Source organism: Triplophysa rosa, linkage group LG9 (assembly GCF_024868665.1).
Source record: "Triplophysa rosa linkage group LG9, Trosa_1v2, whole genome shotgun sequence".
In the NCBI taxonomy this organism is placed as follows: domain Eukaryota; kingdom Metazoa; phylum Chordata; class Actinopteri; order Cypriniformes; family Nemacheilidae; genus Triplophysa; species Triplophysa rosa.
In genome coordinates this window covers 4,466,886-4,484,436 of record NC_079898.1, presented here as the reverse complement: position 1 = coordinate 4,484,436, position 17,551 = coordinate 4,466,886, and the positions used below count along the sequence as shown (strand labels likewise).

General features: G+C 37.2%; 1 protein-coding gene across 21 annotated transcripts in view; it reads left to right on the top strand.

Moving 5' to 3' along the window:
• The window catches only part of dst (dystonin), a 204,890-nt gene that overhangs the window by 99,644 nt on the left and 87,695 nt on the right, over window positions 1-17,551 (top strand). For all 21 annotated transcript variants that reach the window (XR_008963505.1, XM_057341524.1, XM_057341543.1 and 18 more), the window contains 17 exons: window positions 1,727-1,893; window positions 3,306-3,418; window positions 4,855-4,961; window positions 5,840-5,959; window positions 6,822-6,917; window positions 7,004-7,131; window positions 9,696-9,789; window positions 10,039-10,193; window positions 10,979-11,417; window positions 11,777-11,905; window positions 12,581-12,658; window positions 12,746-12,907; window positions 15,180-15,284; window positions 15,412-15,507; window positions 15,591-15,716; window positions 16,717-16,869; window positions 16,955-17,109. Coding sequence is in view for 20 of the 21 variants with exons in the window: in XM_057341524.1 (XP_057197507.1) it covers window positions 1,727-1,893; window positions 3,306-3,418; window positions 4,855-4,961; window positions 5,840-5,959; window positions 6,822-6,917; window positions 7,004-7,131; window positions 9,696-9,789; window positions 10,039-10,193; window positions 10,979-11,417; window positions 11,777-11,905; window positions 12,581-12,658; window positions 12,746-12,907; window positions 15,180-15,284; window positions 15,412-15,507; window positions 15,591-15,716; window positions 16,717-16,869; window positions 16,955-17,109 (2,423 nt within the window). In the remaining variant the exon portion in view is untranslated. The remainder of the gene's footprint in view (window positions 1-1,726; window positions 1,894-3,305; window positions 3,419-4,854; window positions 4,962-5,839; window positions 5,960-6,821; window positions 6,918-7,003; window positions 7,132-9,695; window positions 9,790-10,038; window positions 10,194-10,978; window positions 11,418-11,776; window positions 11,906-12,580; window positions 12,659-12,745; window positions 12,908-15,179; window positions 15,285-15,411; window positions 15,508-15,590; window positions 15,717-16,716; window positions 16,870-16,954; window positions 17,110-17,551) is intronic.

Here is a 17,551-nt window from a genome sequence, read left to right as displayed (position 1 = left end):
TTTGGCTAGAAAGGATACAGCTACCTCCACTGGGAATGCGCACTTCAATACCACACAACAGTCAATTACATTTTTTTTTTTTATTGTAAGGTTAGATTTAGGGTTGGGGTAGGTGTAGGCGGTAGCTAATGTAATTTATTGTCAATTTAATGCGAGATTTGGCATCACTTCCAGCCATAGTTGTATCCCTTCTAGCCAAAACCGTCTGCTCCCGCTCTGTGTTTGAGCTGCCTGTCATGCGCCTGAGTTACATCGACCAATGATAAATAAACAATAATTCATACAACTGCATAAAAATTGCACATAGGCTAAATGAGATGTATTCCGTATTTATCGATCATGTATAACGTTTGAAATTGTAATAAAAAAACTAAATGAATATATCGTTTTTAATTTCCTGTTGTGTCTCTTCAAGAAATGATGTTTAATTTACAAAGTTCGGGAGGAGACGGAGCATATAATCAGCCCGGCTGGTCTACCATCAGCAATCACCGCATCTACCCTATCAGCTCAAGCAAGCACTCTTATAAATAGGAAAACCATCTTGCTCTATCTCTTAAGATTAAGCATCCCTCCTCCACCCCGGCTCCTCTCCCTAACTCATTATCCCGGGGGTGTGCTCTGCACGCCAAATACGCATTAACCTTCATACCCATGCTCTATCATTATTATCCCTGCAACTTCGCTGTTATCTGCGCAGGTGAACTCGTGAACCACTAGTGGTACGTGTACCACAGTTTCAGAACCACTACAATATACTATTTTGTGTGTACTGAACACAATTCATCCATAGCGTGTTGCTAACAAATATGATTTTGTTGGCTGGACTTAGATACTGAAATTTTTGTCCAAAACTTGCAAAAATTATGTAAGCTCAACAAACAGAAAAGTTCCCAGCATGCATTGTGCCATATTTAGTTTGGTTTTGAATCAACATTTTTAAAAGGATTCCTGTTTTATTCATGCAGTTTTTGAAAATGCGTACTTGCCTGTTGTATTTAGAGTTGTTTTTTAATGAATGATGTTTTATGATTGTCAGCATGATTGACGTTTGTGTTTCTGGTATTGAGGTCTAAGTGCATGATCCCGTGCTCCTACCCCTGAAAGTGGATTCAACACAAATTGCTTGAGCAGTTACTGAACCAATGTTTTGGTCGGTCTTGATTAGACTTATGTTAGAGCGTGTTTATAATGTAATAAAAATATTAAAAGAAAACTTAATATTTTGGGTCGGGTGGACTTAAATCCATAGTTGAGTGAATTCAACTATTTACTCATGTAAATGTAAACTCATAAATTTGCTTGTTGTCCAGTTATTTTAAGTTGGTTCAACTATTTGTTTTGTCTTTTTTTGTAATTAAAATTTAGTGGCGATAATTACTTGATCAAAAGTTGAGTAAACAAGAAAAAGCTAGGGGAAATTGGTACTAAGATTTTTTACAGTGTACTCAGTTGGTGTCCAACAATGAAAACATATACAGAAAAAAAATGTGTGTAAGTAAATATTTGCTGTGTCTTGTTAAATAATTTTAATATTTAAAACCATACAGAGACTTTTTAAAAGAGGCTTAAAAAAATTTTCAAAATGGATTTCTGGCAAATATTTCAATCTTATTTGGACGTTGAATTTGAGTGGATTACAGATAAGATCCTTTTATTTTTGTAACTGTTATAACATGTTAAAAGCAATAGTAATTTATAAGGATTTTGTCTTTCATGCATGCAGATCTCAGACATCCACGTCACAGGAGAGTCTGAGGATATGACAGCCAAGGAGAGACTTCTGCTGTGGTCCAAGCAGATGACTGAAGGCTATGTTGGTGTCCGATGTGACAACTTCACAACCTCGTGGAGGGATGGACGACTGTTCAACGCTATTATACACAAGTACAGGTAACAGCCCAGCTTTGTTTAAGTGTACACGAAAATGCCATAATAAGTCAAATGAATTTTCTTCTCAGCAGATGTCAAAAGTTCTCTTATTTTTAGCCCCTCCCATCACCTGCCATATAAAGACCACAGATGTTTTCATTTTAATATCCCGTGTCAGAAATGAAATGGGCCGTGAACACCATTTGATGTCGACTTTAACATGCTGTCTAGATGCTGTGTGTCAGCTCGGACAGAGCTTTAGTGTACAAACAGTGACATTTGTGTTTCTTATTTCTATTTTTGCTATGATCAGCTAGTTTTGCCTCAGAGTCATAACCTGTTCTTCACAGTTTGACGAAATCTCATTTTACATAACTGTCCTCAGCAAAGACACAGTTTTCACATGACATAGATTCTGAAGACTTGCTTCTTTGTACAGAGTTATTTTTATCAATCGCTATTCCTGTCAGTCAGGGGAGATTTTCTGCAGGTAATGATTCTCACGAAACCTGTCAAAAACCATGTTCAGTTTACATTTTACTCTAAAATCAAGAAAGAATTTACAGTTTAGGGGTAAGATTGACCTTTTTTTATGATAGTTATGTTTTGAATTGTGAAACTCTAATTGAAATCATTGCTCATCATCGGTGGTAATCCCTATTCTTAAGAATGTCATAATTGTAATAATAATATAAATGCTAAATTTCTTAATGGTGGTTAATTATTGTCATGCAGAATATTATTATTGCATGTGTTTTTATTCAGATGTTGTGGTTCAAATTTATGTTGACCTTGTCACGGCTGGCGTGCAAGAGAACCCAAGCGCAGGCAGGCAGTGAAGGGGTTAACAAAAAAGGATATTTATTTAAACGCAAAAAACGAAACAAAAACCCACGATGGGGAAAAACGGATACGATAACAAAACAAACTAAAACAAAACACTTCTCACATGGGAGCAAAAAATAACCAAACAAACTAGCGACACAACGTCTAAATGAAAAGCGATGCGAGACAAGACAAGGGTATCCACAACAGGTAATCCACAGTGTAACGTAGCACACAAGGTCCAAGGCACACGACACGGTACATCCACAAACACAACGTAATCCACGAACACAAGACAAAGAAACAAGAGGGTATATATAGGAAAGACAAACGAGGGATAATTAACACAGGGCAGGTGTGGGTAGTAAAACACTCAGGGAAAGATAACGAGGAAACGAGATGGCGGGAACAGAGACGAGACGCTGGAGAGAACGTATATTATTGTCAAAAGGACAATCATATGTTTCTCTCCACACATAACCAAAGACTTTGCCATGACTCTGCTACAGGACCAAGAAAAACATGACTAAGGAAGCAGAACCATGACATACCTATTATGCAAAGGTTTTTAAAAATGTTTGTAAAATCATCTTTCTCTCCTAATGTAGGCCTGATCTGGTGGATATAAGCAGAGTACCATCACAGAGTAGCAGATCAAACTTAGAACAAGCATTCGGTGTGGCCGAGCAGCTCGGTGTGGCCCGACTGCTGGACCCTGAGGGTGAGTTTCTCGACACTTTCTCACTTCTAAGGCATCAGATACATCAGATGCTGAGCAGATGTTTTGCGTGTCATTCAGAAGACACATTGATATGCATGAAATATTCATATGCTGCTACTGTCATATCATTTAATGGGTATTTTGTTACAAATCCTACTTAAGCATTTCTCGGTTTTTACATTTCCTGAATATGAATACAAATCATTAGGTATCTCTCACGTTCATTTAGGAAGAGCAGTTGTTACATCAGTTTACTCTGATGACTCTGATTTTTTGTAACTTCTGTTGTTTTGTGCAGATAGTGACGACAAAACCAGAGGTTGCGCTAGACTTTTTCATTCGAAGTCGAAATGACGGACACGCTCGTAAAAAATCCGCTATAATCTATTTTTACCCGTCACTGTGGTGCAAGGTGATGTTCCGTGCTAATTAGCATATTTGTGACATCATCGCTGTGTACATGCGTTTACTCTCTGAAATTACTGTGTTTTAATACAACTGAATACCCAATAAAGTTGAAGTCGTTTACATATTTAATGTTTCTGTTGTCAGACATAAATTAATAATTACGAAACAAATTAGACGGTGGTGGGCCGTCATAGTCTATTGCCTTGTTTATGAATGGGCGAGGCGTTGTGACTAATGAATGGGAAACATGCGTTCTTTCCTCCGGTCACTTACGATCACGTTCTGATGAAAGGAAATGATTGGAAGCTGCCAACTTGACATAAAGGGGAATTACAAATCGCCCTCATTGTAATCCATCAAAATGACGGACGGCCTTCAGAATTTTTGTTTAACGCGACCTCTGGACAAAGTGCTTGTTTTATATTCTTGGTATCATTATAGTCGTTGTTTCTGATTGTATGTTCTAAACCAGTGAAATGTATTGCAGTGTATTTTTAGGTAGGGTCAGTGACAGGGTGGGCTTCGGGCAGTCTCGACTGCATTTAACAAAAGTAGCTTTAACTAAAAAGAACATGCTATTTTTTCCAATAATGGCATTAGACAGCAATTTTATTAGCCTTGCTTGTATTTGCCACTTGAGGGGTAAGAATGGGATGCTGATTTACACCCCTCCACCAAATCACTGACCCTGCAGTGATTCACCTTTAAGAGTATCTGATCTGATTTGTTCAAAACGAAAGGGATGATACAGTACAGTCAGTCAGCTGGTACTTATAAAGCATTCATCAAAACCCACATGTGGAGCAGACCTGCTGAACTATTACATGCTTACTTGAAATAATAAAATATTTTATAAGACATGAGACATTTGACATATATTTCACAGTGTGCCTCGCGGTCATTTGAGATGGCCAGTTTTTCACACAGTCAACACAACAGACTAAACATGGAAATTCAGTACTACAATCAGTATTTGTCATTAAATATGTTTATAAACTAGCATGCTAATCCTTCATATTTTTGGGCAGATGTTGACGTGTCATCTCCAGATGAGAAGTCTGTCATTACTTATGTATCAACGTTATACGATGTCTTTCCAAAAGTCCTGGAAGGAATGGAGGGCATCAATGCAAATGTAAGTATGATCCCATATCTGCTATGTAACCCATCTGGTTGTTCTTGGGATTGTGTTTAAGTCGTGTTATGTCTTACGGCTATACTTTCCAAAGTCTGTGATAATATTTTTTCTGGTGCTGTATGATGGATCTATAGGCTCGCATTGGCAATACATTCAAGCATTTTCTGTACTTTTTTCAAATTGAGGGACAATTTCTATTTTTTGGGGTGTAAAGTGCCTAGCAAGAGATGTCATATCTAGTCTACGTCATGTGTTTATTAATCATCATGCTGGACACCTTACACCTGTTCTATTTTCGCAGATCAGAGTCACACACACAAAAACATCAAACTAATAACAACAAGCATGTGATTTTTAATAATTGTCAAATTAAGATGTAATGTCAAAGCATATGGGCAAGAAAAGTAGAGATGATAGCTGAAGGTGTCAGAATGACAGCACTAACAAAGCCTGTCCCTCATCTGCTGTTTTACCTGTGACTCTTTTCTGAGGAGACAAACAATCATCTCAAGGATTTATTCAACAATTGTGCAAAGACTATAGTGGAGTTTCAGTTGGTTTATTTGATTGTAATAAACATTGTGTGTTGTGTTACACAAGAGTCTTGGTTTTCATTTGCAGTGAGATAAAAGCATGTTATGCAGGAATTAAAATAAGATGGACGTTTGAATGGATTCTCTTGATTTCTTGGAGTCATTTCATACTGTCTGAAATATAGGAAATATTTCACCACACTCAGTATGCTGATGAAATGCTCTTTATTATTCAAGTTCATGAAAGCAAAAAGTGTTAGAACGACTGTGCTAGTGCTTTATTTACTGAGGCTTCATTGAACTATACAGACCTTGAGATGATGTATGTTATTTGTGGCACAGGATGTGGATATTAAATGGGTTGAATATCAGAACATGGTGAAGTATCTCAGCCAGTGGATCAAACACAATGCGACTGTCATGATGGACAGAAACTTTCCCAGCAATCCTGCTGAACTAAAGGTGAGACGTCTCAAATCTTCATGCTGTTGTACACAATGAGTGGGAGAAGCATATTCACCCAGTATTAACAAACAAATTCTGAAATGAAATACTGTACGATGCTTCCTGGTTTATTTGCATCTTGGCATTATTTTTTTGTGACAGTTTTACCCCAAATTTTCGTCATTGCAACAACAACAAAAAATTCTTCTCAATGATAATCATCATGTTGTATTTAGAGGATAGTTAACCCTGAACATGTGAACATCATGCGTGTGATGTTTTATTTTATATAAAGGTGTAAGGGAAAGCAAGTGCTTTTAGATTTTGACTGTTCATGTTGACAGGAATTGTATTTCTGACAAATTTCACATTAAGAGTAGGAATATGTCATGTAGCTATTTACGTTTTTATTGGTGATAAAAACGGCATTTAAGATCATTTTACAAGAATTTGTAAAATGTTTAAAAAGGAAATCGTTTCGATGAATTATAGCCTGTCACGCTGAATGAAATTCAGTACAACAGTAAATTACTGTGACGTATACTTAGAGGTGTGCTTTTTTGCCGTAATGGTGATGAGAAATAGCTACAGTATGTCACAAATCAGTCCAAGACAAAGCATTTAGTTTGATGTTGGTTTTGAAATATGACCTTCTGTAGAGATGATCCTGACAGGTGTCATAAAAGATTCACCCTAATGAATGGGTTTTTGGTGAACAAGCTTTAGTTTTTAACCAAAGGCAGATAAATCTGGAGCAATGACTTGTGGTGACATTGAATTAGTTCTGTAAGCCAGACCCATGACTGTGACTCTTCTGTTAATGTTTATATTATGACTTCACTCTTGATTTTGCTTTGACCCATTCTCTTTCCTTTTACAGGCACTTTATACACAATATCTTCAGTTTAAAGAGAAGGAAATTCCACCTAAAGAGAATGAAAAGACCAAAATCAAACATCTATACAAAATGCTAGAGGTTTGCATCTGTAATTTGTTACTTGCGCTGTATAAATGTCCTATACACGTGTGAAATTGTATGCTTTATGTTGGCACGTACTGTAGATGTGGATCGAGTTTGGACGCATTCAGCTCCCTCAAGGCTTTCATCCTAATGATGTGGAGAAGGAATGGGGAAAGCTGATCGTGGCCATGCTGGAGAGAGAGAAGAGCCTGAGGCCCGAGGTGGAGAGGTATGATTTAATGAAAAAATGTGGCTGTGCTCATCTGATGCATTTTATAGAATGTGTATAGAGATTGTAGAAGCCTGAGATGAGAATGTCATGTTATTTTTCATTTGAATTTGAACTAAATCAATAAATTCATTTTTTATTGTAACGCTTTTAGCTTTGTTGCAGCAGTTTGGAGAGGATCCTTGAATCCCATTTTGCACCTTACTGATGCTCCGGTGTGTGAATGGAAAGCATGTTCACAGGGACACTGTCATGTAGAAACAGAAAACATCCTCTCCAAACTGTTGCCGTTTTGTTGGAAGAACACAATTCTCTACTATGTTTTTATATCATGTAGCATTACAACATGTTTTCAATGGAATTACTGAAATAGCCAAACCTGTTATTCGAAAGGGAGTGTCCTCATACCTTTGGCCATATAGTGGTGACATAGTTACTATGTTGGGTCATCAAAAAACAAACCCTCTTGTCATTTCAAACCTGTTTGACTTTCTTTCTTCCGCAGAACACAAAAGAAGATATTTTGAAGAATGTTTTTAACTGGCCCCCATTCACTTGCATTGGTTTTTCTCCATACAATAGAAGTGAATGGGGGCCAGTGCTGTTCGGTTACCAACTTTCTTCAAAATATCTTCTTTTGTGTTCTGCGGAAGAAAGAAAGTCATAAAGGTTTAAGATGACAAGAGGCTGAGCTGTCTAGAATACTACAAGTTCTTTTACCTCCTTATAATTAAACTGTTTACAACTTCACTTTAAATTCCATTGATCCTTAATTCAAAACAATATGATGCACATTCCTAATGGATGCCCTAAACACTTTAAACTGGATTTTTACTGTGCTCAAAAAAAGACCCACAATTCTTGGGGGAAAAAAAAATTCTTGGGGGAAATTTTTTTTCCCACTTTAATTTGTAAAAAGGAAGTTAACATTTTGTGTTGAGACATGTATTATTTCTGTTGATATGACTGGGAGTAGATCTGGAGTTCCCAGCAGTGTTCATTTATGTTAAGATTCGAAAGAGTTTCCGTTATAGCAAAGTCTGTTTATGGAAGTCTTGCCACTCGGTGGCCATGTTGGCAACGCCTCTGGGCAGCTATTTACGCCATAGCAAGACCACAGTCCTATCTACTTGAATATTTCTAAAATCGCTGGCAAAATCACAATTAAACAGCATATTTCTAATCAATAGTTAAACATGACATGAACTGTATCATAACTTTGGTTTGCTAAGCTTAAATTGCGCTAAAAATCACCTTGTCACCATGTCGCCTCATCTACTGCGCCTGCGCACAGGCTGGCAAGCGCCTCATGAGAGCCCCGCCCCAGAGAATTGTCAGTCTTTACTGATTGACGATTGGCTCATTTTACTGGAAGGCGGGACTTCCTTTGCTAGAGTGGCCATATTGAGCGTTGCATTTCTCGCCATTCATTGTAACGGCAGTGGAGCATCTTGTTAATATTAATATCTTTGGTTATACTGTAGTTGATTTGTGTAGTGACCATTGTGCTAAAGAGTTGTGCTGATGCTGAATGATCACAACCATTATCTCTTCTTACTGGCTCATCCTATGTTACTGTATTTATAAAAAATATAAATTACCATGGAAAAGTTTTCCTTAATTGAATTAAGTTCATTTTAGAGTTTACAGAATTTTACCTATTAAAATGTTTTAAAATGTAATTTTTTTGCCATATGCAGTATCACGATATATTCAATATTATGAAAGGACTACAAATATTGAGAAAATATTGCATTTTTTTAGTTGTTTTAGCTATATTGCCTAGCACCTGATATTAGTTTTGGGATTACAATTGACAACAGAATGAAGGTGTGCACACACCTAATGATAATATTTCTGGGGAAAGTTGATGTCGGAAAGCACCTACTGTGGAAATATACGGACATTTTGCAATAAACTCATCCTGTTAATGTTTACATACACTTTCATTAGATGATGTGTAAATACTCACAGGACGAGGAATGTGTGTTCTTTAAGCATAACTGTCTGAACCTGTGCTGGATCATCTGTCTTAAATGAAAGGAACGCTCAGCGTTATACCTGGGGGTAATAATATCGGGGGCTGGCTGTCCCGCCTCCATTATGAGCCTATAAATATAAATAACAGGCACTGAAAGCGTGCCGTCTCAGAAGGCGTGTGTGTGTGCGGGTGTCTGCGGGCATTGTCGATGGCCGGTGGGGTCTCTGTTGCTGATGGAGGGGTGGTAAATGCCATTCTCTGGGTCAGCCGAAGACATTGTTAGTCTGTTATGATGCACAGCAACCTGGTTTACGGCAGTAGTACGTCATCAGTGAGTGACAGCACTCTGACCAGCCTGGGCTCGGCTGAAAACCTGCTCTCGGGTGTCCACGAGCCGTTCACGAGCACGCCACTTTATCTCAATTACAACTCCGTGTATGGACCCAGGTGAGATCCACACACTGGACTCTGGGGACAAGCTGAAGATGACACGTGGTTTTTGTACTGGACTTCTGTACGATTTGATGTTTGGTTTGACCGCAGTTGTGTTTTGATTATGATGATCTGTGTTTTGTTGTTATAGACTTGAGATGCTACAACAAGTTGCAAACCGAGTCCAGCGAGACTGCATAACAGGAGAGGACAAATTAGCCCTAGCGAGGACGGCTCTGCAGTCGGTAGGATATGTTTAGCATTTAAAAATATAAAGATATATTTACTTAAGAAGCAAACCTGCATAGGATATTAAGTTCCTTTTTGTTTTGTTTAGGGTTTAAAACTGTTTCTTAGCTTTTGAAAATATATATCTTTTTTGAAGATTTTCAAAAACGTTCATGCAAAGTCAATGAAAAAGAAAAGTTTTTCTTTTGCTGTGCAAAGCATACACAGATGTTTTATTATAATGACATTGTTAAAATCTCCTGTAGGATGCCAAGCGGTTGGAATCAGGGATTCAGTTTCAGAATGAAGCCGAGATTGCTGGTTACCTGCTGGAGTGTGAGAATCTGTTAAGACAGCAAGTGGTGGATATTCAACTGCTACTGGATGGCAAATTCTACTTGGCTGATCAACTTGTTCAAAGGTAATCCATTTTAATTCATAGACACTTGCAGTAGATCATAACTCATATTCATAACTTTGGTTCAGGCATTCTTAAATAAGTTTATTGCATTAATACTAAAATGCTACAATTTTCATTTTTCCAACTGTAGACTGTTTAAAGTTCCCCTGTGGTCGATAATTTTATCCCTTAAAACTAATCGTTGACCATCAAAATTACGTTTTTTTTCTGTGAAAATATTTTACCTGCCTTAAAATAGCTTGAATGTAACTCTAAACCTCAGATTCATTGAGTATCCGCAGATACATGAATATGCAAATTAGCCCCACCTCCACTCAATCACACTCGGCAGTTTCAGATGCTGCTTAAACTGAAAGTGAAACTGAGAGCTGACACAGCAGTGCAGTGATTATTTTAGCGTGAATCTTTGTGCCATCTTTGCATATTTATGCCTTAAACTGCTGATCCACAGGGGTCAAATGAGTTGATGCGATTGGTTACAGGTTTATGACGTATGACGTCTGAGCAGTTTCAAACTGCAGTATTCTAAACTGTCTTTGGTAAACTGCAGTTTTATGGAGAAAATTTGCACATGGTTTGTCTTAAAGCATACACTATTAAAACACCACATAAACAACATTAAAAACTTGATGTAAGGTTTGCGTACAAACATCATAAATATAAATATACAGTGTATAAATATAAAATGTGTGATCACAAGTGAGTGTTTGTCTGTTTCTACCACTTGTTTTGGATGTGGCCAGTCACATTTTGTTTTGTAACCATACTTTGTCTTTGTTCCTCAGGGTGTCAAAAGTCCGAGATGAGCTGTTGGCTTTAAGGACGGAGTGTTCCTCTGTGTATAATAAAGGACGCACACTGACCTCAGAACAGACCAAGTTGATGATCTCTGGCATCACGCAGAGCCTGAACTCTGGCTTTTCACAAAACTTCAGCGCTGGACTTTCTCCCGCCCTGACTCCAGCGCTCACACATGGAGGCCTGGTCACGATGGGCAGCGGCCACAGCCCTGCACTGACCCCGGGCATGCAGCCCGCCTCGGTTCAAGCTTTCCTCAACGGTAGAGGCAGAGGAGGAATGGAGCCCGCTGTCTTTCAGCAGTTCAAACACATGCAGATCCGCAAGCCCATGCTCAAGTCATCTTTCATGGATCCAAACCTGACAGAGGATGAAGTCAATATGAAGTTTGTGCAGGATCTGCTTAACTGGGTGGAGGAAATGCAGGTGAGTCTCTTCAATCGTCCTTTCTGTCATAACACCTGTAAGACATACTGTACTTTTCTTCATCTGTATATTTATCCTGTTTTATTGCAGAGGAAATATTTAAATGTTTAACTATATGAATTAAATATTATCTTAAGATGAGATAATTTATTAAACATTTTTCTTTTTCATTATCAATTGGCAAATAGTTAAGTGTACATTACCGATACAGTTTTGAGAGGTTTACGCTTAAAAGAATTTACAGTGCTCTGTTATTCAGAGACTTTTACTGGAAGACAAGACTGCTTAAAAAATCTGGTAGTGTAAAGTGAGAAAATCACGATGCTGTTTTAAAAGATTTTTGTTTTGGTGTATGAAAGGTTCAGCTGGATCAGGCGGAGTGGGGATCCGATCTGCCGAGTGTTGAATCAAATTTAGACAACCATAAGGACATGCACAAAGCCATCGAAGAGTTCCAGATGAGCATTAAAGAAGCCAAAATGAGTGAGGTAATACATTGCATATTTTGATATTTAAAAAAAATGAAAATGCTGTCATCGTTTACTCGTGTTGTTCCAAACAATGTACAGTAAGCGTTTGCCACCTATGTACACCATTTGCACTGCTATAGAATACAGTATATAGAATACTCACAATTTGCTTATAAAGTGAGTGCAGGTTATTGTTGCTTTGTGATTTTTGCTGTCAATCATAATTAATTATGCCGTTATGAAAAATGACAGAAAATGATCATACTGTGCAGTCGGGGATCGAAACAAAAACGCAAATGGGGAGAACTGGATAGAAGCAGAACATATTCTGCCTCATATCTGAGAAGACATACACAAGAGGATTTACATATCTGAACTTACATTTTAAAGTCGTGACAAAGTCTGTATAGTAACTGTATCTATGGTAACAGGCATCACCGCCAATTGGATAGACGTTAGACTTTGGTTGTTTTTCTACTCAGACATTACTTCTGTAATCTCTACAGGACAATGTTGGAATTACACCTGCTAGTAATTACAGTTTAGTAGATGTAAAGCCGTCATAAAGGCTCTGGAAAGCTCTATAAAAGACCAAAAGTATAATAAGAAAAGCATGAAAACCTAAGAAGTGAATTTTCCATTCAAGTGGTCAAAACTGAATGTATCTTCTTTACCCTTGTGCTATTCTCACAGATTCAGATGACGGCGCAGTTGAAACACAGTTACTCAGTGAAGTTGAACAAGTTAGAGAGCCAGTACTCCAGACTGCTGGTACAGTAACTGTGTACTGTAGATGTGTCTTCAGACTTCACATTTTCTACCGCTTCTGTGTGTCTCAGTTTCTTCATTTGTTTTCAGAAATCCTCTATCGAGAGGCAGAGACATCTCGACAGCTTGTACGACTTTGTATCGCGCGCCACGCAGGAGCTGATCTGGCTCAATGAGAAAGAGGAAGAAGAAGTGGCTTTCGACTGGAGTGAGCGGAACAGTAACATCTCACGAAAGAGGGATTACCATTCAGTAAGTCCAGCCACATCGGTTTACCAACCCAGTATCACGCCGAAGAGTGTAACAGACACGCTGGTCCATTTGAAAATGCATTCTAGGTGTGATCACCGGGTTGGTTTCACACTGCCCATGTTTGATGTGTTCAATATTTTGTTTAAAATTCTTGTAGATTTATTTCAATGAATCAGTCATGTTTCAGTGAGTGATTTGATTGATTGCACTCTCTCAGAAGTGAATGCTTTAAAAATATAAAATTATTATATTGTATGAAAATAATGTGGTAATTATCCTGGTCATAGCTGTATTGTTATTAAGATTATTTCGCTTTTTATTCAAATAGTACACTTTTTTTAGGGTATGATAGTTTATTTAATGCCATTCATACAGTGGTAGGTACAAACATTCATATGTTAATTTCTACATCTTTGAATATCTTAAATCAAAGAATACTCGAATTACAAAGAAGATCACGGTACCCAGATTACATTTTCATATCTTTATATAATAAAGTCACCCCTCTTTAACTCATATAAAGGCCTTGGCCACTTAAAGTATGAAATTTTCACCCATCTTCCATTGAGTACTCACTTAGTTAAATGGTGCTCTTATTATTTATTTTCTTTACAAATAGTACACTTGATATTATTAAATCAAATGAATAATAAATTGTGTTTTGGATGTTTTGGAAACACATTTTTTAAACATCTGCACTAAACATAAAAAAATGTAGCTCTTCATCACTCAGCTTTAGCTGGTAATTTGATGAATAATATTTGGTAAATATCGTGTTACTTGGAGGTTTACTGAACACAGGCTTTTATTCAATAAAATTATTAAATAATTATTATTTATTCATGTTAATTATTCTTCAGTAATGACTAGGGATGGGTGTCATTAAGATTTTAACGGTATTACTACTCTTATCCTTACTGCTTATCGGTCCGGTACTTTAACGGTATTCTTATCGGTACTTTTTGATATAAAAAGAAACAAATTAGGAACAGAATTAACATTGCTTTATTTGAATTAACATAATTAACAATAAATAAATCATTCAAAATAAATAAAATAAACAATTGACAACAAAATAAATTCTTCATTTTCATAAGTTCCTTAGTCATATTTTTTTTCTAAAGGGTAATTTAATTTGACTCTAAATAGTTATGTATTTGTACATGTTTATTTTGTGTATACTGCACTGAATTATTTCAGTTCTCAGTGTAATAATAAATGATTACACATATAGGCTGATTTATTTTTTTAAGTAGTTAACTAATAGAAAATGGATTAAATGTGTAATTTCCTTTCACCCATGTGGAATTAGCATAGTTTTAATGTAAGGTTATGGAAACCAGTTAGATCGAATTTACAGTTGTTTTAAATAGGGTGAATGGCATTAGCATATTATTATATAACGAATGTCAGAGTTCAAGTAACGTCTGTTAGCATTCAGCATACGCTATATACCTGACGTAGATGGGGCATAAGTAAGGGCTAAGCAGTCAAAAACAGTGCATCTCTCTGTCTGTACATGATGCACTTTTGACAGGTGCTTTGACAGATTACTTGTGTTTCCACCCCTACAAGCAAAGGTTTTGTTGCACTTGTGGCTACGAGCATTGTCACTGTCGGCATCAACTTTGGTGAAGTGTAACCACACTTTTGAACGTTTAGTTCTCTCCGCCATCGTCGCGAATTAAGAGCGTCTTTCTTCTGTGTGGCTGTTCGTGTTCGTGTGTGCGCGTTGTGTAGACACAAACTGCGCGAGAGACACGTGACGTGCCGCCTCGCGCGCTCTGCTGGGAATAACGAATATGCTTGCGCCAAAGACTAAATTCTTGGTGTTATTGAAAATTAGAAACTATTGTTGAGATAACTTTAATGTAGCAACGACATATACGATTTGTTTTCCCGAGGACCGAAATCAGAACCGATAAGGGCGGAGCTTATCGATGCTCCGGTCTTTCATAATTTTGCCCTGGTGCCCGTTTAATACCGGGTTTCGGTACCCATCCCTAGTAATGACTCTAAATCTACATGAGCTTAATAAAGACAAAGCTTTAAAGTGGTTTGAGGGGACACGTTTTTGACAGACGTTAACACGTCCTCTCCTTTTGAAGCTGTCAATACAGCCTTTAAATGTGCCAGCACTGTAGACATCAATCATGATGAGGATTTGATGTTAACTAGTGAAGTTTTAAATAACCTTGACTTGTCTCTGCATGTCACAGTCAAGTCTTGTGCCAAGACATGAATTCCTCATATTGCCTGTGTTTTTCTGCAGGATCTCATGAGAGAACTGGATGATAAGGAAGAGGTGATAAGGTCAGTCCAGGAGAAAGCAGAAAACCTGCTTTTGGAGAATCATCCTGCCAGACTGACCATTGAGGTACAGTACGGGCTCCTCCTTTTGAGTTAAATCGAGAACATATGGGTTTGAAATTACATAAAGTTGAGTAAATAATAATAAAAACAAACAATGATCACATTTATTTTGACCTCTGGACTATCCTCAGGCATATAGAGCGGCCATGCAGACTCAATGGAGCTGGATACTGCAGCTGTGTCACTGTGTGGAGCAACATCTGAAAGACAACGCTGTTTACTTTGACGTCAGTTACGTTTACATTACACACATATTTCCGTCATACATTTTGCTGACTGTTTATATCAAACCCATTTTGTTATTCTTTAGTTTTTCAACGATGCCAAAGAGTCTCTGGATTACCTTAAGAGTCTCCAAGATGCCATTCACAGGAAGTATGGATGTGACCGAACCAGCAGTTTACATCGGCTGGAGGATCTGATTCAAGAGTCTATGGTTAGTTAAGGTCACTTCCACATTGTGATTGAGAACCAGATTCTTTAAAGACAAATACTGAAACCCAACAGATTTTGAGAATGTTTGGTTATGTACTTGGTTTTGAATTGGTCTGAATTCATCAATAATGCACACTAAAATACTCTTTACAGTGTGTTTGCCGTGGACTATCCATTTAAATACTGTATATAGCCAAATATATTAATATTAACAAGATGCGTCACTGCCATTGAAATGAATGGGGAGGAATGCAACGCTCAAATTGGCCGCCCTAGCGAAGCTTTGAGCATGCGTAGTATCTAAAACAACATGAAAAAGAATGTTTTTAACGCAATTTGATCATAGGAAACAAACGTTATGGTACGTCATTTTTAAATGTTCTTTTTAAATATGTTGTTTAATTGGGATTTTAGCAGGCAATTGTAGAAATATCAGTATTCCAATTCACGTCTTGTTTAAATTACGTAATAACTGCCCTAACTGCCCGGAGGCGCGTTGCAAAGATGGCTGCCGAGTACCACGACTTCCATAAACGGATTTATATTATTAAAGTTTTCATTTTAACTTTATTAATATTTTAAATTTGCTTTGATTTTTAGATTCATAATTTTTATGTTAATTTTAGTTAAAGTTTTTCTCATTTTATAAGGTATTTGTTTATTTTTTATGTTACTTCATAAGATTATTTACATGTTATTTTAGTTTTGTTTTAGTTTTTGTGTTAACTTACTTCAGTATATTTTTCATGCAACATTTCAATTTTTCACTTAGTTTAAGTTTTTATAATAATTTTTAGGTCAATATTTAATTTCATTTCAATGAACAGAAACGTTTTCAAAATTTTAATTTTAGCAAACAAAAATAACCTTGGTATATAGTTAGAAACAATTACTTGAGTGTTGCTTTGGTGGGCGTCATATTCAGTTACTAAAAGAACCAGATTGAGAAATTATAATGTAATGGTGATGGATGTTGTGGATTGATGTTTTTGTCTGTACAGGATGAGAAAGAACAGCTCTTGAAATACAGCAGCACTGTGGGTGGATTAGTGGGACGAGCAAAGTCTGTTGTTCAACTCAAAGCCCGAAACCCTGAGAATCCCATCAGGAGCTCCATACCTGTGAAAGCCATTTGCGATTACCGTCAGATCGAGGTACATTCACCGTGACACATACTACATGCATGCAGCAGAGTTTCCATGAGGCTTATTTTTATTCATGAAACTTCTCTATCATCAGATCACCATCGGAAAAGAAGACGAATGTATCCTAGTGAGCAATTCTCACCGAGCCAAGTGGAAAGTTATCAATCCCTCTGGAAATGAGGCCATGGTACCTTCAGTCTGCTTCAATGTGCCACCGCCCAATAAAGAGGCTGTAGAAATGGCAAGCAGGTGAGATTTAGGCCTTCTGGTATTAAAATTTGGCCAAAAATAATGATCCTTCTAGAGAGGCAGAAATGGCACAATACTTTTTGATCTCTTCCCCAGCCAACGATCTATGCAGATGTTTTAGCAGGTCATAAGCAGGTCATAGCACCATAACCGCAGCTTTGTTAGTTACAAATGACATTATAATATCCCTAGACAGCAAAAAGTCTTGTGCAGCACTATTCATTGACCTTTCGAAAGCTTTTGATTCTGTCGACCACAGTCTATTGTTAGAGAAACTCATGTCTCTAGGGTTTAGTGAAGCTGCTCTAAAATGGTTTGAAAACTATTTTTTTGAGCGCACTCAATGTGTTTGTTTAGAAAATTACAGTTCCCCTTTTTGTCAAGTAAAAAAAGAGGTACCCCAAGGATCTATTTTAGCTCCTCTTTTGTTTTCCATATTTAT